Source organism: Trichosurus vulpecula, chromosome 9 (genome assembly GCF_011100635.1).
Source record: "Trichosurus vulpecula isolate mTriVul1 chromosome 9, mTriVul1.pri, whole genome shotgun sequence".
Taxonomy (NCBI): Eukaryota; Metazoa; Chordata; class Mammalia; order Diprotodontia; family Phalangeridae; genus Trichosurus; species Trichosurus vulpecula.
In genome coordinates, this window is record NC_050581.1 from 77,221,908 (window position 1) to 77,235,697 (window position 13,790).

Below are 13,790 nucleotides of genomic sequence, written 5' to 3' on the forward strand. Positions count from 1 at the left end.
AGCTCTCACTAAAATGGCAAATCAAAATATATTGTCTATTGTTTCAATAAAAACCCAAGGTTGGACAGCCCTGTACTAAGACACCAGGGACAAAGAAAAAGACCCAGCTCTCTAGAGGAAAAGTAGAGTATAGCAGGGGAGGTGACCAATCTGGGTAGTATAGCAGAAAGCATACTGGATTTAGGAGTCACAAGAACTAGAACTGGGCTCAAGCCTCAGCTCCCCTAATTAAGCTATGCAAATTTGAACAGGTCAGTAAACCTTCCTGAGCCTGTTTCTTCAATAAAATGTTACTACTTGCACTAGCCACCTCACACAGCCTTCCTTTCTTTCTTTCCCAGTTTACTCTTAAGTTCATACATTGGACCACAACAGGTCCCTGCCCAAGCTCCACTTAATGGCTCTATTTTGGGTCTTCCTGGCTCAGACTGAATGTCAATGGTAGCGGTTTCTCTTTTGACCAGCCACCCTAAGGGTCTTCCCCTCATTTTTTTTTTTTCTCATTAAAGGAGCCATCCCTTGACTCATTTCTTAAATTCACTGAATGGTTATTACCTCATTCAAAGCGAGAAACTGAAAAGGTCTTAGCCTGAAAGGGCTCCCATTGCATCCTGGGCCATTTCGAGTCATTCTGATGAGTAACAGACCACTGGATCCAGACGGCTCAGCCCTCCCTCACTCAAATCAAAGTCAACTGCAAATCATATCATCATCATCAGATGTATTTTCCTTGAGGGACCACTCAATTACTGTTTGAGGCCATTGTGGAATGAAGTTGGGTCCATTTGAGGGGAGGCAAAAGCAACACAGAGGCTGGTCTACAGCCATTCAGTTTGTCAAAAGCAAAGCAGAATGAAGTATCTAACCTGGAGATAAATAGAATTTTGAGCTCTCGCTAAGAAAGCTGCTCTGTTGATAACATCTTTATTTCTTAAATTTCTGGCTCCAAGTTGTGACAGCACCAGCACATCAAGTATACTACAATCATTATCCTGAAGATCTGCCCTCTTCAGGTTTAGTTTGGAATAGACCAAGGCAAAAGAAGGCCTGTAAAGAATTAATGAAACCACCATATTTCAACCCTTGAGGTTTATTTAATACGATTTCCTTCCATTCTACACAACAAAAGTACAAACACAACGTCATCTAAAATGCTACAAAGATACAAAACTCAACACAGAAATTTTCTAGTATTGACTGTACAATAAAAGCCAAGAATGCAATTTACATTTTGCAAAATTAACCTGCTAGCTTTTCAAGGGGCCACAGCCTCAGAGGGCTGGCTCCTTGATGAGGCAGCACCCAGAGGCTGGCCCACAACCTGCTTACCAATTTCTCAGAGAGGTGGGCACTGGTGTGTGTAAAGAACCATTTACAGCAACGAGTAAAGGAGTGGTATGAAAAATCCGTACTCCTTCCCAGGGTCTTTTGGCCCTCAAAATCAGGAGAAAAAAAAATTCAAAGCAGCAGACTGACCGTTGGCCTAGCTTTAGCAGGAGATAAAGTGGACATGCATAAGCTCACGTCCTCTTTTCTTAAAGAATAAGCCTGGCCAAAAAGCAAGCATCAAGTCTTCATATTCGTCAAAAATTTACTTAGGGAGAAGAAAAAAACAAAATGCTACGACTTTAGCATGGGCAGGGCTTCAGCATCTTGGCCTTTGCTTTGCTTGGTCTGGCTCTGCTGGTTTCCTGATTTTCTCAGATGTTGCTAACAGCTAAGCTTTCTGTTTGGGCCAGGAAAAAAAAAAGAAGAGGGCCTTATTTAGGTTGCAATTCGGAACCTTAAATATTCCTGTGAGCCAAAAGCAGCCCTGAGAAATGAATCAAATTTGCTGTCTAGAAGCCTTCAAGGACAAGGAGACATCCAATGAATTAAATAAACCTTTGCTAGCCAGTGCTTGATTCCCATTTTTCTCTCCCCCACCCTCAGTATAAATGCTCCAATATTGTGTTCAATCATATTTAAGTAACAAAGTGATAACAGCTGCCTTCTTTATCGGGAAGAATTGGAGCTGGAGCGGCTGCGGTGACGCCGGCGGCCTGGGGAGCGGGATCGTCGGCGGACAGGAGACCTGCGCCTAGGAGAGCGGGACCTATTGAAAGGAAAACATCGTGTCAGATCAAAGCTGAAAGAGGGTGGCCAAGGATGTAAAATTGCTGTATGGCTCCCTACATGGGACTCAATTCTCATCTCTCAAGACAAAGCCACTGAGGGAAATAATTTCTTCTTTAAGAGTCTCCACAGAATAAACTACTTTACTCTCCCCCAAGGTACAAAGAAAGTAGACAGGCAAAAAGTGTGTGCGCTAAGGAACCACCATGTTTGTGTTCTACTGCACAGGAAGTGTATTATTGGTGAGGGAAAAAAAAGCAGCTTGTGGCTGTTGACTTCACCACCACCACCATGGTGAAGGGCCAGATCTTTCAGAAGACACACAAAGGCTGGCTGTGCCTCTCCTGCTTCTTTCCCCTTAGTTCTTTATTTACACCTTCTCTTTTATCCCTCAACAGCTGCCCTTTGTTGTTTGAGGGACAATTATTCTTTGAGTTCTCTCCTAGGAGTCATTCGTTGTGTCCCAAAGACAAGACCTGCTAATTGAGATGAACAGAAGCAAGATCCTTAGTACCAGGTAAAGGATAACAACATGGTACTCTGCCCTTGTTAGGCCACATTTGTCGTATTATGTTTAGTTATGGGTGATACATTTTTAGGAAGGCTATTGAGAGTCTGTAGAGCATTCAGAGAAAAACAATCAAGATAGTGGAAGGCCTAGAAATCATGCTGTGAGGACAAGTCATCTCATACAAGACTACTGATTCAAGAAAATGTTTACCTTCTCCTCATTCGTGGTGGTGATCTACGCCACATCGGGGGTGGTGGCAACATCCTTCTGGGTGGGCTAAATCGCCTGGGTGGGGGCCTGGGCCAGGGGGCCAGTACCGCAGTGGCTGTTATCTCCTGACCATCGATCTGTCCTGTTATGAAAGGAACCAAATCAGAACACTGAAACAAATAGCAAGTAACAGAGATCCTCTCTGCCTGTAGGGCAGCTAGGTAACACAGTGGATAAAATGCTGGGCCTGCAGATCAGGAAGACCTGAGTTTAAATTCAGTCTCAGACATTTACTAGCTGTGTGACCCTGGGCAAGTTATTTAACTCAGTTTACCTCAGTTTCCTCACCTGTAAAATGAGCTGGAGAAGGAATTGGCAAACCACTCCAGTATCTGCCAAGAAAACTTCAAATGGGGTCACGAAGATTTGGACAAGACTGAAACAATCTCTACCTTTAAAGCCTTGCTTTGGGACCTGTGTATCTAGAGGTTTTAGGCAAATTTGAAAAAACAAACAAACCATGTTTTGACTACATACAGGTTGGGGACCTCACTGATCTCCATCCACCATAACAATATATAACTGGCATGGGAAATACGTAAGTGATTAGCTCCAGAATGACAAAAAAATATCATGGTAGCTACTACAAAATTATCACTGATTTTACCTGAAGAACAAACAGGTGTGGCTTTGAGCTACTCTGGACTTTTAATTTAATTTATAAACACTATCCAGCACTTAAGTGTTGTTATGATTTATCACTGTAGGTAAGGGGAAAAATCCACATGTGGGTGTCAGGCTGAAATAAAGGTACAAAGATACCCCAGTGAACAAATCCTTTGCAAACAAAGCCTCAGCTCAAGATGACAGTATTTAAAAAAAAAAAGAAAGAAAATTTCAAAAATCTTCACAATTTAATTAACAGAGGGCAGGAGCTTAGATCCAGAGGGCATGAGGGCAGAAGTTCCTGCCCCAGATATGATAGGTTGTTCGCTTTCATCGGTATCCACAGGTTGGACAAAGTGGGATGAAATAAAAAAGGAATCAGTCTACTTCCTCCTCTTTCAGCTTCCTTGCATTGGTCCTTCATCACTGTGGGATAAGAGGGGTTCAGCAAAGAGAAAAGCTAGGGCTGAGAGGGACAAGAAGCCATGCTTTAGTACATCCAAAGCAATGTGCCAACAGAGGACAGTCAGCATGGTTTATTAGAAAGAAAAAGAACCCTGGCTTAAAAGCCAGAAGATCCAGCTTGGCCACTAAATTGCTATGAGATCTGGGCCAAGTAACTTCCCGTCCCTAGGCCTTGGCTTCAAATGTGAAATAAAGGAGTTGGACTAAATAGCTTCTAAGGTCCCTGAAGTTCCGACTTTCTATACTGCTGGGCTAGATAAAGCCCTGGACAAGAGATATATTTCAGCTATTGTTTCATGTAACTCCTATTTTGAACGTAACCCTGCCTCCTTTCCTATGTCCCCTCTTGAGCCTAGAATACATGCCTCCCATATTATTTCTAAAAGTGGTAATAAAATTTCTGCCAATAAAATGTGTCAGAACATAACCTCTTAATAAAGATATTGCTTTATGTTTTTCTTGTATCTGCTTTAGTTCTCTGGGCCCATACCCCAGAAACTGCATGAGTTGTTAGCATTACCCCACAACTTGGTATTCCTGTGTGTCTAGCTGAATGCAACAGCTCATTTAATTTAACAAAAGTAGCCAAGATGTACTTGGCTGTGCTCCAAGCTCTGGAAGAAAGCCTTCCTTCTCAGTGTGCAAAAGTTGTCTCAGTTAGTATGAGAAAATAACCAGATCAGACCAGACCAGACCTGATTCTACCAAGACAATACAGACTGTTTGGAGCCTAGTATTTCCTAGGCTTCCTCCAGCCATTTTAGGTGTCCTCAGCAAACCCTGAACAATTAGGATCTGGAAAGGATGATGAGGGGTGGACAACTAAGGTCACATATGAGCCCTCTCTTATGACAAGCCACAACCCATAGAGTAGACAGAGAGGATTACCAAATCAATTTTACCTCATGTAGACAGATTTAACTAAGTGGTTCCAAGTAATAAGAGGTAGGGGAAAGGGCAAAAGCTGTGAAGCATGGGCATGCAGAGGGGATGACAGAGTATGCTGGAGGAGAACAGAACACTGGGAAGTTTGAAGAGAAATGTATAAGGGCAGATTGTGCAGAATATAGTGTGCAAGACTAATTCAAGGTGAGAGATGGAGGGAGTTCTGTGAGGGGCAGTTCAATCAACTTGATCTGAAGTAACCTCGGGCCTGGATCAGGGTTTCCAGTATGGAGAAAAGTAAAGGTCATTTGAGAGGCAGCTCATTGGTGCAGCAGATAAAAGTATTAGACCTGGAGTCAGGGAAGACTCAAGTCTAAATCCGACCCCAGACACCTGCTAGCTACGTAACCCTGGTCAAGTCACTGAATCTCTGCCTGCCTCACCTCCCTTTTCTATAAAATAATAGCACCTACCTCCTAGGGTTATGAGAATAATATCTGTAAAGCACTTTGTAAACTGTCAAACAGTCTGTATTTGCTAGCTATCATTAAGTACAAGGAAAGTTAAGATTGTTGTGAGAGCAGGGCCACTAGAGCTGCCCACAGTGAGAGAAAAGCCTGGAGTAGAGAGGGGTGGCAGAAGCTGTCATGGCTTATCATGACCTCTTCCAGAAAAACAATAACAGGGGAGAAAAAAAGAGGAGCTAGAAGTGAAGTTAAAGGCCTGTTCTCTAGCCTGAAGGCTTACCTCCATCCATGTGCTTCAATGCCTTTTCAGCCTCATCTGGATTTTCAAACTCCACATATGCATAGCCTTTGGATAGATGAGGATGCATCCTTTCCACAGGCATATCAATCATTTTAATTTTCCCATAAGTGGAAAATATTTCCATGATGTGATCCTAGGAGATATCACATGAAAATACAAGAGATACATACATAGATAACTATTACAGATAAGAAACTCAGTGAAGATTCTCATGTGAATTTGTTTCCTACCTACAGGGCAATCACCAGGTATCTTACCAGGGCCTTAGAAGTGCTACAATGCTTAAAAGCAAAAGTCTAAAACAGGTTCAGGTCCTATTTTTATTCTGGACATGGATGTAACTCAGTTTCATCCTTCAAACAAAGGAATAGGGCCCTGGAGGGAGGAATAATGCACCAGGGTAAAGATCCCCAGACTCTTATTTAGTGACATGCCAAAGGGAAAAGGCACTAGGTTGGGAGAGAGGCTCAACATTCAGATCTTAGTTCTGCTATTTACTCAGACAAGTCATTTAACCTGAGCTAAGTTTCCTCATCTGTAAAATGATGGATGCATTAACTACATCAGGGATTCTAAAAAAAGTCCAAGTTTTTATTGATTTCTTCTATCATCATAGTTATCCCCAGTATCCTTTTCTCTCAGAGACTTATGCCATATAACAAACAGCATTTAAAAAAACTGACTGATACACTGAAAAAGTCTGAAGACATGCAGTATAAGACATTGGTGAACTTCCTACCTCCACAAAGGGGCAGGTTGGAGGTGTCTTCTTATAGCTCTTCAAGTCCCGCTTGATCTTTATATCCACCTTTCCACGATTTTTGGTGCTCACCACATATATTTCTTTTCTTATAGCACAGTAATAGTCACTGTATTGATGTATCACGAATTGTTTAGCTACCCAACTGATGGGCTTCTGCCTTGTTTCCAGTTCTTTGCTATCACAAAAATGATGCTACAAATATTTTGCAGTATATGGGAACTTTCTTATCAGTGGCTTCCTGGGGATCTAAATTTATTAATGAAACGCCCAGTTCAAAGGGTACAGACATTCTAGTCACTTTATTTGCATAATTCCAAAATGGTTCTACCATCATCTCACAGCTCCACCAACAATGTATTAATGTGCTCCTAACTCCACAACCCTCCAACATTACTGCCATTTCTGTCATCTTTACCAATTTGCAGGGTTTGAGGTGAAACATCAGAGCTGTTTTCATTTGCATTTCTCTATTAGTGATTTGAAGTATTTCTTTAAATGTGGTTGTGAATACTTCACAATTCTTTTAAGAACTGTTTGTTCATATCCTTTGACCCTGTATCTACTAAAGAATGGCTATCAGTCTTAAATATTTATTCTTTTTATATCTCAGTGACCAAATTCTTATCAAATTTGATGTATATTTTCCCTCCATTTGACCCCTTATCCTAGGGTCATTAATGTTGTTTGTGTAGAAGCTTTTCAGTTTCATGTAATCAAAAGTTATATATTTTACCTTTTGTGATTATTTCTATCTTTTGTTTAGTTAAGGACACATATCTTGCCCTTAGCAGGGAAAGGGATTTGTTCTGTTTCTTTTCTAATTTTTAATATTATGATCTTTAATATTAAGGTTTCATATCCATTTAGAATGTATCATGGAGTATGGTGTAAAGATCAGGGGTTTTTAATACAGGGTTTATGAACTTGTTTTTAAAAACAATTTGATAATTGTATTTCAAGATAATGTTTGCTTTGTAATACTATGTATTTTATTTTATGCACTTCTGAGGAGTTCATAGATTTCACCAGACTGCCAAAGGGGTAGACAACACAAAAAAAAGGTTAAAGACCCTTGAGATAGATACTATTTACTGCTCCTGTCTCTATATTTACAGTTCCATGATTACCAAGGGGATTAGCCTAAATTGTCTTAATTCTTCTTTGTATTTCCTCTAGTAATTTACATTTAAAAGAGGACCAATAAAGGTTTTTTTCAATTGTACACTTTCTAAAACAAACTAATTTTGAATCACTTTAATTGAAAAAATATATTCAAATAGGCCTTTGGGAAGGAGAAAAGAAAGGTTGGAAATGAAAATAAGCAAAGGTGCTACTTCAAAAAGGTTCATTATAGCATGGAAATCCTTAATTTCTGAAACAGTGTTTTGAATACAAGAAAAGTTACTCAGCAATCATGCAAGTGTGGGTTTAACCAATCATGGTTAATTTCACTGAGAGCAAATTCTCCTCCTGTCCCCAACTTCTAAATCCAAAGGCACCTCTTGGGGGTGTCCTGTGAGTGACCAATGGATATGGTCTAGAAATTTGGGCCCCATCACACTGCAGAAACACAAGACTCCCTAGGACATAAAACTCCACTGAGGATCCAAAAGCACAGTAGGTTAGATGTTTAGTCTAACCTTTTATCTTACAGGTGAGGAGACTGAGATGTCAAGGTCACACAAAAGTAGATACAGGGTCTGAACCCAGGTTGCTGCACTCCAAATCCAAGGTTCTTTCAAGAACAATGTCTAGAAATTAGTTTTATGTTGCCTATCTACCACTTTCTTATTATCATACGTAGAGTTGGTCAGTCAACTAGAATTAACTAATTTTTAACACCCAAGACCAAGCAACTGCCCAGAACTAGGATATGAACAAGTAGATGGTGGCTTAATGACTGCTCACTAGGTTGATTTCTTACCTTTGTCACATTCCTAGTAAGCCTTCCAATGTGTACTTTGGTGGGTTTTGGTGAAGGACTTCGTCTCTTCCTTTCCTTTTCATCCCTTTTAGGTGGTTTCGATCTGATTTTAAAAATACCATCAATTAAAAATACCATCAATCTCTCAAGTCAGAAAATAATTATAAATTCCCTAGATCTTCAAGATGATGTAGAATTTCAAAAGTATATGGTGATACGGTTCCAATCTGGTACAAACATTAACTGCAAATAGTGTTTTCTTTCTTTTTTTCTTAAAAATTATTTACTTTTAATATTTTTTTTAAATAGAGTTCCATATTCTCTTCCTCCCTCCAACTCCTCCCCCCACCCCTCAAGGCAAGCAATGTGACATCAATCAGACATGCAAAATCATGCAAAACACATTTCCATATTAGTCATGTTCTGGAATACAACCACCACCACCACCACCTAGAAAAATAAAGTGAAAAAAATTATACTTCAACGTGCAACCAAAAGTTTATCAGTTCTCTCTTTGGTGGCCGATGGCATTTTACATTATGAGTCCTTTGGAACTGTCTTGGATCATTGTATTGATCAGAATAGCTAAGTCTTTCATGGTCAATCTTCGTTACGACATTGCTGTTACCGTGTACAATCAATTCATACAGGTCTTTTCAAGTTTTACTGAAACCATCGCCCCCATCACCTTTAATAATAGTAGGCAAATAATGTTTTCAAAGGAAGCCCTTTACACTAGATAATATTGTATCATTCCTAAAAACCCCAAAGATAAAATTGTACAATATTACTGAATGTTAGCTGGTCGACAGAAAATCCTTAACGGATTTTTTTCTTCACTTAGATCAACAATGGAAGGCAATTACTCTTTAGATTGTGAGCTGTTTGGGGGCAGGGATTGTTTTTTGTCTCTTTTTGTTTCCCCAGTGTGTAGCACAGTGCCTGGCACACAGTGGGTGCTTAATAAAAGTTAGCCCACCAGGTTGCTAACTGACGCTTGATATTACTTCAAACATTCTGATTCTATGGTAAAAAGCTAAAAATACCACCAACACTAAAATTTTAAAAGAACAATTGACAACTGCGGTTTCTCAGCATACAAATCACTATCAGCCAGATGACCAATTGGCTACAAAGTATAACAGAAGAGATGGGAGAGGTTTAGGCCAGCACTCACTTGGAGCGGGAACGCCTTCTATTGTCATGCCTTCGTCGAGAGGGACTAGGAGATCCAGAGGAACTGCTGGAGCTGGAACTTCGGGAGGTGCTAGAGCTTCCTGAACGACTTGATGCAGAAGAAGAGCTGGATCCACTGCTAGAGCCAGTGCTAGTACTAGAGCCAGAGCTGGAGGTGGAACTGGAGCGAGACCTGCTGAATGACAGGTGGAGAGGAGTAAAAGGGCCATGGGCTGAAGTGAAATGAGAGCAGAATGTTTTCAAACTGGGATCAGGAGACCCCAGGCTCAATGGTAATGATCTTAAGGAGAGGATTCCATACTTTCACCTTACTACTCTTTAGGGAGCAATGTTACATCTAATGCCAAAATGTCTCTATTTAGGCTTGGTACTTACAGAAGTATGGAGGAGGGAAACTATAGAACTTGTACACATGTTAAAATTGGTCAGGCCTAGCTTGGTGAATTGGTAGCTAACTGCTTGGAGCTGGTCTAAAAGCTGAATTTATGTTACAGATTGGTTAATACCAATGTTCATCAAAAACAAAACAACAAAAAAGCACACCTGAGAAGCTACACACCTTGCATGGTGTGTAACATGGGAGGGGACAGCCGTGAATACTCCATCAATCCCTGACATTCAAAGGGTCTTTCTTAAAAGTTTGCCCAAAAGCCAACAGGCTCCCAGAACACTGAGTTTATCTGCTGTATAAAGAGGCTGCCTACAAAGAAATTACCCCTATAATTTGACTTCACCCACACACCGATTTAGCACCAGTTCCCCCAGAGCTCATGCTAAAGAACAAAAAAACAAAAAAAATCCCCACCTGGAGGTGCTGCTACCACTGGAGGCACTGCGCCTCTTACGAGCTTTGTCTCTACCACGGTCCTTTTCACTTGATTCTTTGGTGGCCCCTTTATCTTTAGACCGGTCCTTTGACTTGTCATCGGTTCTATCTTTACGTTTGGTGGGAGAGGGAGCCCTGGAGAGGGGGAGAAAAGGAGTTGGTGAGAACAATGCCACTCCCAACCACAGCCTGAAACAATATGCCACAGCTTAAAAGATAGGGCATCCAAAAGCTTGCAGGGATCCCAGTTAACTACAGGGCAAATGATCAGTTGTTTATGGAAGCTTTCACTGAAACAAGCAAACAATTCCAAGTTTTGCCCTTCCTGAGGGATCCCTAGCAGTGGCTATCCCGAAATTAGCACTAGAAAAAGCTGACAGAAGGATTACCGAGTGCTGGACTTTTTATTATTTTCTTTGACTCCTAGCAAGCTCTTCTTTTTCATTCCTGATAAATCCATTCTCCCCTTCTGAGGTGGTTCAAAGCAGTACTGGATAAGTACTCACTTATCTGAGCTCTCACTTCTAACTCCTTGATTCTGAGAACCGATCCCTAATCGAATTTACTCCATAGAGCAGCCTAATAACAAGATAAAAGGATTTAAAAAGAATCAAAGGCAACAAATCTACTTTGCAGTAAAGAAAAATTCAGCAGTGTGGGGGTGGGGTAAAGAGGTGAGAGAAACACCATGGATTTAATACAATATACATTGAGTGTTCACGCAGAATGCTGCAGAACGAACAGGTTGAGGAAGAAGCTGATCACAGGGTCAATTCAACATCTCCTCACACAGGCTTTCTCCCAGCTCTAAAGGAAGGGAGTCTGGAGTTTTCACCTTACCCTGGTATTTTTCTTATCAAAGCAGGCTTGGATGAAGGGGAGTGAGAGGTAAAGGAAGATATCCTTTATAGGTGCAAGCTCATTTTCACCAAGGGAAGGTGAAAAGCTTCTCTACCCCTCCTCATTCCTTTGGTATACAGTATAGTCATCACATGGAAGACGAGCACAATCCACCTGAGCCTCTCCCTACAGGAGACCTCTATTTAGTTAGATCATTGCTAAATATCTTGCATATTTTAAACATAAAAAAATTCTATCGTAACAATGGATAAGATCACCACTCCACAGGGTTAAGAAGTACTGATATCACAGATTTTAATACCAACCTAATGAAAACTTTAAAGCTTCTGTTTACATTAAAAGCTTAATATATTTACAACTTAAAATTCATGTCCTCTTACCTTTCTTTCCCTTTAAATATGTGAATGGATACTTTCGTTTTTACAATATCTGAATATAGCCTGCTCCCAGGGAGCCTTCTCTTATAACAAAGATTAAAAAATAGTACCTTAAAATGCAAGCACCAAAAAGGGATAGAAACTGCACCTATGATTTTATTGGCATAGAGAGCTACCAGGTGAGGAAACTACCTTTAACAACGCAGGCTGGCACCTTCTTTGAAACTTAAACTCTTAGAAAGTTTCCTAGAACACTTGGGAGAGTGGCTTGCCCAAAGTCAGGAAGCCAGCATGTGTCAAGTGGCAGGTCCTGAAGTCAGTTCTTCCTGACTGTGAGGACAGCTCTAGGCCAGTTGCCCCTCACTGAAGAACCTCATAATCCTTTACAATTTGGTGCCACATATTATCTGCCAAATTCAGTAACTGAGTTTATGTATGTAAGGTGGATTTTTTTTTTTAGATCCTAGTTCCCAGGATCATGGCCTGTAAAAAACTCCACTATGCTTGTGCACCATTATATAACCATACATAATATAAACATTTGTGCTCAAGTTTTGCTAAAGTTAATGTAAACTTAAGAGCCTGCTGTTGGCAAAATGCTTTCTTTGTTTCTCTATAAATCAAGTGGGCACTGGCTCCAGGGTGCAGGTGTTTTTCCTCATGTCCTTCTTGCCACCACCAGGAGGAGAATAAACTGGTATGAATCCCCTGTCTGTGGCTCCATTGTTCTTTTTTGATTTGGCTCAATCTAATGTGAACCTGCCAGGAGCAGAGCTCCTTCCTTACAGTTTACAAAGAACTGATTCTCCTGTTTCAACCCCTTTAATATTTCCACTTCTTACAATTGGAAGCCCAGGTCGGTATCGGGACTGGTACATCGATTGTATTAGAGATCTGCCTATGCTGTTCTATCTTATCTGGTAAACGAAATACTATTGTTGTCCAGGGCCAGTTTTTATACTTGCCATCCCTGGAATGAGTGTTTGGCAAAAGCAGAAGTTTGCACCAAAGTGTAGAGAAGAACCCTTGACCTTTGCAGTCAGAGCCAAGCAGCTCTATACATATGGTTAGAGAGAAAAAGGCAGGAGGACAGCTGAATCTAGGTTCCTGTTTTAAGAAGTCACAGCTGGCAGGACAAACTGTAAGGTGTGAGGACATGGCAAAAGGAAATAGGTTTGCTTCCACTCGCATCAAATTAGGAAAAGGGGCATTTCTCCACATTTGTTGAGTCTTTCAAATGCAAACCCGTCCTTAACTCAGACCATTTCTAGAAGAACGTACACACGACTCCCAGCAAAGAAATGCCCCTAATGCTCACGCTTTCAAGACTGGGAGGACTCCGGGTGAACTAGACTGACTAGTCCTCTATTAAAACCGTTACCACCCACCGAACAGACATTTTGTTAAACTTCATCTTGGTAGGCGCTAATATTCAGGTGCGAAAAAGAAAGGACGTTAGAGCTCCTTTCACACAAAAAATGTTTCGAATCAAAGCTCTTAGTGACTTGTCTTCCCTAAAGGGCCACCTTACAGGTTGTCCTCTCCAGGTTTAAGCCTTCAGAGACTTTTTTTTTTTAATTTTCAACTACATCAATTCAAGTGAATGTTGAATCTTGGTGACTTGGGGGAAGCCTAGGCTGCTCGATTTTCGCATGAAATAATCACAAAGAGCCGGGTTCCGTCCGGCAAGCTTCACGATACCCGACATTACCCGTCTGCTCCGGCCCCTCTCTCCCCCTGCATTATTTCTGACCCCTCGCTCCTGGGCTCGCCCCGGTCTCGGGCCTCTCTCTAGCCCCTTCCCCGCGTCCCCCGCGACCTCCAGTCAGGCAGCCTCGCCGCCTCCCCGCCCCCGCATCCAGGCTTCCTTCCCTCAGGCCTCGGCCCCCTCCCTCCATCCGTCCGTTCTCTGGCTCCTCCCCCTTGGGCCAGGCCGGGCCCGCTTTCTCCCTCGGACCGCGATCCCGCCGGATCCATCCGGGGCTCCTTCAGCCCGTGAGGCGCTGGTCCATGTCCACCATCCACCGTCCAGGGGATGGCTGCCGGCCCCAGGCAAGCGCGGGGCGGGCAGAGCCCCGGATGGGGCCGGATTCTTCCCGACACTTACATCTTCCCAAGTCCACCGCCTCTGCCGCCCGTTCCTCCTCCCGCACTCTCCGGCGCCCAGAGATGACGTCGCGCGCCAGGGCGGGAAGACAGAGCGCAGCGTCAGTGCTGACGCA

The 13,790-nt window shown here is 42.0% G+C and overlaps 1 protein-coding gene across 4 annotated transcripts; it reads right to left on the minus strand.

Moving 5' to 3' along the window:
• Positions 1-1,074: 1,074 nt before the first annotated feature.
• Positions 1,075-13,776, minus strand: RNPS1 (RNA binding protein with serine rich domain 1). Of its 4 annotated transcripts, none has more exons than XM_036737746.1 (8): positions 13,676-13,765; positions 10,720-10,909; positions 10,310-10,465; positions 9,485-9,676; positions 8,308-8,410; positions 5,600-5,753; positions 2,837-2,978; positions 1,075-2,095 (listed from the first exon to the last, which is right to left on the minus strand). In XM_036737746.1, the coding sequence occupies exons 2-8, from the start codon at positions 10,788-10,790 to the stop codon at positions 1,996-1,998; spliced, it is 918 nt and encodes a 305-aa protein (XP_036593641.1). In that variant the 5' UTR covers positions 10,791-10,909; positions 13,676-13,765; the 3' UTR covers positions 1,075-1,995. The 4 variants fall into 4 exon arrangements, with proteins under 4 accessions (XP_036593641.1, XP_036593640.1, XP_036593643.1 ...); XM_036737745.1 differs by having other exon boundaries at positions 9,485-9,679; positions 13,676-13,727; XM_036737748.1 differs by lacking the exon at positions 10,720-10,909 and having other exon boundaries at positions 13,676-13,776.
• Positions 13,777-13,790: the final 14 nt, after the last annotated feature.